The 5,586-nt window shown below is 38.5% G+C and overlaps 1 protein-coding gene across 1 annotated transcript; it reads left to right on the top strand.

Moving 5' to 3' along the window:
* Positions 1-4,026: 4,026 nt before the first annotated feature.
* On the top strand, positions 4,027-4,962 carry LOC136168771 (olfactory receptor 8B8-like). Its single transcript, XM_065936469.1, has one exon. It carries the CDS (start codon positions 4,027-4,029, stop codon positions 4,960-4,962), a length of 936 nt encoding a protein of 311 aa, XP_065792541.1.
* Positions 4,963-5,586: the final 624 nt, after the last annotated feature.

Raw genomic sequence — 5,586 nt, 5'->3', positions numbered from 1 at the left:
CAATGAACATCCAGGACTGATCTCCTTTAGGATGGACTGGTTGGATCTCCTTGCAGTCCAAGGGACTCTCAAGAGTCTTCTTCAACACCACAGTTCAAAATCATCAGTTCTTCTACGCTCAACCCTCTTTATAGTCCAACTCTCACATCCATACATGACTACTGGAAAAACCGTAGTCTTGACTAGACAGGTCTTGTTGACAAAGTAGTGTCTCTGCTTTTTAATATGCTGTCTAGGTTTGTCATAACTTTCCTTCCAAGGAGTAAGTATATTTTAATTTCAAGGCTGCAATCACCACCTGCAGTGATTTTGGAGTCCCCCAAAATAAAGTCTGTCACTGTTTCCACTGTTTTCCTGTCTTTGCCATGAAGTGATGGGACCGAATGCCATGATCTTAGTCTTCTGAATGTTGAGCTTTAAGCCAACTTTTTCACTCTCCCCTTTCACTTTCCTCAAGAGGCTCTTTAGTTCTTCTTCATTTTCTGCCATAAGTGTTGTGTCATCTGCATATCTGAGGTTATTGATATTTCTCCTGGCAATCTTGATTTCAGCTTGTGCTTCATCCAGCCCCACATTTTGCATGGTGTTCTTTGCATATAAGTTAAATAAGCAGGGTGACAATATAGAGCCTTGATACACTCCTTTTCCTATTTGGAACCAGTCTGTTGTTCCATGTCTAGTTCTAACTGTTGCTTCCTAACCTGCATATATGGTTCTCAAGAGGCAGGTCAGGTGGTCTGGTATTCCCATCTCGTTCAGAATTTTCCACAGTTTATTGTGATCCACACAGTCAAAGGTTTTGGCATAGTCAAAAAGCAGAAATATATGTTTTTCTGACACTCTCCTGCTTTTTTGATGATCCAGCGGATGTTGGCAATTTGATCTCTGGTTCCTCTGTCTCTTCTGAAACGAGCTTGAACATCTGGAAGTTCATGGTTCACATATTGCTGAAGCCTGGCTTGGAGAATTTTGAGCATTACTTTACTAGCGTGTGAGATGAGTGTGATTGAGAGGGAGTTTGAGCATTCTTTGGCGTTGTCAAAGAATTTACAGAAATTACAATCAATATATGTACCACATCTTTATTCAATCACCTGTCAATGAACATTTATATTGTTTTCATATCATGGCTATTGTGAATATTACTGCTTGGAATATAGGAATACATGTATCTTTTGTAATTGTAGTTTTGACTGGATATATGCCCAGGAGTGGGGTTGCTGGATCTAAGGTGATGCTTTTGGCATGTTTGAAAAAAGCATAATGGTTTTATTTATTGACAGGAGTGAGGGAAAGAGATGATGATAAGCACTGAGATGTAACATATTGGTTTCTGCAGGCCATTGTAAAACTTGGTACTTTGAGTAAAATTGAATACAGGAATTTATAACACAGTGACATGCTTTTAAAAGATGATCTTGGTTGCTGTGTTGGGAATATACTATATGAAGCAATGGATGAATCAAGGATTTAGTCAGGAGGATTTACTTTGTAGTAATAAAAGTAAGAAATAGCATTTTCTCAAATTTAGGTGGTTGTATCAGATCTGTGATATATAGTGTAATTATGAATGTATTAAAAATAGTCATATTTTATTGCATGATGTTTAAAAACTCTTGTTTGGGAAGAGACACCTTAAGCAAACCAGGAAACTAATAGTAGATCAGAGAAATATATAGTTTAATGATGGTGACAAACATTAGACTAATATCTATTATTGTCAAATTAATAATAATATAAAATGTACTGAATATATTCAGCCTCCTACCCCATTTGTGGCACAGAATTCCTAAAACCCTTGGAAACCAAGGCATGGGAAAGATCAAGGTGTACTTGGTAATGTTAATGAGGTGACTTTGAGGCCTCATCTAAGGATGCTGACTGGTTGCCAGAAGAACCAACCTTATTATTAGGGGGTTGGAGCTTCCAGTCTCTTCCTAGAACTTCTAGAATTCGATGGAGGGGAGAGGGGCTGAAGATTGGGTTCAATCACCAATAGCCAATGATTTAATCAATCATGGCTGTGCAATGAAGCCTCAATTAAACCTCAAATTGATGGGATTCCATGAGCTTCTGGGTTGGTGAAAGTGTGGAGATGCTGGGAGAGCTGTGTACCTGAGAAGGGCATGGAAGCTCCACACTCTTTCTGCAGACCTTGCCCTATTCATCTCTTCTATCCAGATGTTTATCTGTATTCTATATCAGATCATTTTATAATAAGCTGGTAACTGTAAGTAAACTTTCCCTGTGTTCTGTGAGCCACTCTAGCTGATGAATCAAATTTGAGGAGGGGGCCCATGGGAGACATTCTGGGAATTTATCCCATTAAAATAAAAGTACTGGAATATCAAGTATATGTAAAATGTTGAATATTTTAACATAGCTGTTGGATAGAAATTATATTTGATGCATTAGTACATATCCACAACATAGACTTTTAGAGACATTTTAGTATAATTCTGTTAGATGAAAAAACAAAGGGTCAAAAATATGAAGTTTGTAATCAATTGTAAAGTCTTCATAGTTGTAATTATTTTTTATATCAGTGAGTAGGTGTTCTTGGTTATAAACATGGATAATTGAGGGTGATTGATGGATAAGAGATCATATAGGAATGAGAGTGCTAAGGAAAAGGAAATCATATGCTTTAAAAATATAAAATATGCATCATATGGTCTCTTATGCCATAATGTTAAAAACATGTATGTGTGGGAAGATATGCATGTCATATTTTTATAGGTTTAAAAATATCATTAGTTATGTGTTAGCAATAGTACCCAAAAGTCAAAGAAACACTAGAAGTAAGACAAGGGAAGAGGAAATCCCTAATGTGAAATTTTGAGTAAAATATTGAGCTTCCAAAGACACAAGTTTAAATTGTTAAATTATCTTCATACTGTATAAACAATTTCTTAAGTCTGTATTTCCTTGAGGATTTGCACTATGCAGAGGCTCCTGAGAAAATCTCTATCAAATCCCTGAGATCTTGAATGTCAGAATAAAATACATATTATTATGTTGAAAACCAAGAGTGCTGTTTGGATTCCTTTTTGTGGTTTAATGATCACCTCTGGGCAAAACCTTAATTAAAAATCACGATCTTCATCTGACAGACTCTCAGAGCAAAAGAAATACTGAGACTTATAAATGCTCTGAGTCCCTCCACAGGGATGGAGGAGATGGGGTGAGTTCAGTTCTGCTGCCTCTTCCAGCAGAAGAGTTCTTCCTCTTTGACGAGTCATTGTGGAGGGGGAACCACAAAGACAGTTCTGATGCCTGTAGGAAAAGAAGATTGAGCATTGAATCCTTTTAGTTTTTTATGCCTTTCACAACCCATTGCCATTGGAAAGTAACAGATTTTTCTGCTTCCCCCAGTTCTGGCCCTGAGATAACATCTGGCCCACAACTAACGGGTCTGTGGGGGAGAAAATTAGAAATTAAAGGTACTGCTGAGATCAGTTGGTTTGCAGTGTTTCTAAGCCTTGTACCTTCTAGGGAATTTCTTATGCAGGAGACCCAGGTTCTAGGCCTGACTTAATGACTTCCTTGTGTATGCTTGAGAAGCCAAAAGTTTCTCTCTGAGTCTGTTTCCCCAACTCTGCTTTGGACTTGTGGTTATGATCACCCCCTACACAATGTCCTGTCTGGATTGGTAGCTAGCACAGGGTAGATGAATTGTGGTGAGTAAATATTAACAAATACAAATTTAAGCAGGTGAAGGAATAAAAATTGTTAGTGACAAATTGAGGGGAGAAAAGGTGAGAAATGCTTGTTCTTCTTACATTCTTTTGAACTCTTACTTTCTCCCAGTATTACTATGCTGATGCCCCCCTGGCACTTGCCTTTCTCAGTATGAGCAGAGCCAGATCCATTTATTTATAATTTATTTCTGTAAAATAGTTAAGCCTCAGCAGAGTCTTTGGGTTCTTGGTCCTGAATGGACTGGGCATGGGATTGCATGGGGAATCTGAGTTCTGCCTCAAATATGACCCTATTCCCCTATCTTTCAGATCCCACTGGAAGAGAATGGATATTGGAAACAGATCATTGGTCACTGAGTTTATCCTTGTGGGTTTAACTAAACATCTGGAGATCCAGGTGCCCCTGTTCTTCCTCTTCTTGGGAATTTACATCATCACCGTGGCAGGAAACCTGGGCTTAGTCACTCTAATTAGACTGACTTCTCAGCTCCACACTCCAATGTACTACTTCCTCTTTAATTTATCCTGTATTGATCTCTGTTACTCTTCTGTCATCACCCCCAAACTGTTGGTAAACTTTGTGTCCAAGAGGAACACCATCTCCTATGCAGGATGCATGACTCAGCTGTTTTTCTACTGCTTCTTTGTCAATGCAGAGTGCTATGTACTGACAGTGATGGCCTATGATCGCTATGTGGCCATCTGCAAGCCGCTGCTATACAAGGTCACCATGTCCCCTCAGGTCTGTTCTTTAATGGCTGTGATTGTATATTTGGGGGCCTTTATTGCTGCCTGGGCCCACACAGGATGCATGTTGAGACTGACCTTCTGTGATGCCAACACCATCAACCACTACATGTGTGACATCCTCCCTCTCCTGGAGCTCTCCTGCACCAGCACTCACATCAATGAACTGGTGGTTCTCATCATCGTTGGCTTTGATGTTGCTGTGCCTGGACTCACTGTCATCGTCTCGTATGTTTTTATCCTCTCCAGTATCCTCCGCATCAGTTCCACAGAAGGAAGATCCAAAGCCTTCAGTACTTGTAGCTCACATATAATTGTTGTCTCTGTTTTCTTTGGATCAGGGGCATTCATGTATCTTCATCCTTCTTCTGTTTTGTCCATGAACCAGAAGAAAGTGTCTACCATATTCTATACTATTTTGGTGCCCATGCTTAATCCTCTGATCTACAGCTTCAGAAACAAGGAGGTTAAGTTTGCCCTGAAGAAAACCTTGAGTAGAAACATATCTTTCTAAACTGGAACAGTATTAATTATGATAACAGAATACACCTTTCTTTCAAAATAATTTTTTTCTATATAGAGTTCTTTCACACAGGATGAAGTTAGGTATAATAGAAAGTCTGTGTAATAGAAAGACGTTGATTTAGAAGGTTTGGGTTTAATACTCTGCAAAATATGGGTATCCTGTTACTTTATAGGGTTATTGGGAAGAAACTGATGCAACTTAATATGTGTAGCAAAGAATTGAGGGTTTCACAGATGTGAAATTTATTCCTGCCTACTTTCTCTTCTTCCTCTATTTCTATCTTCCCTCCCAGTGCTTTCCTCTTAAAAATCAGAAAGAATATTTGCACTCTTTTTAAAGTAAGTTGACTAGTTCATAGTAGGTAAGAATGTTCTGATTATGGAAAATTTCTACACAGAAAACACATATGAAGTTCACATTTGAACTTCAAACCTATGTTTAACTTCTTAATATCTCTGTCAAAATGCTCTATAGGCATCTGAACTTAACTTGTAAGAATCAACTTAATCACAGAAACATCACCAGGCCTACCAAGCTCTCTTCTCTTCTCTTCTTTTGGTCTCTGTGATTGTGAATGGCGCCATCTACTTAATTGCTCAAATCCCAAATTGG

Source organism: Muntiacus reevesi, chromosome 5 (assembly GCF_963930625.1).
Source record: "Muntiacus reevesi chromosome 5, mMunRee1.1, whole genome shotgun sequence".
In the NCBI taxonomy this organism is placed as follows: domain Eukaryota; kingdom Metazoa; phylum Chordata; class Mammalia; order Artiodactyla; family Cervidae; genus Muntiacus; species Muntiacus reevesi.
The sequence above is the reverse complement of the archived record's forward strand: the minus strand, read 5'-3'. Positions and strand labels throughout refer to the sequence as shown.

What these genes read in the sequence shown, in the direction of transcription:
- LOC136168771 (XM_065936469.1), top strand. Translation starts at nt 4,027, where the DNA reads ATGGATATTGGAAACAGATCATTGGTCACTGAGTTTATCCTTGTGGGT.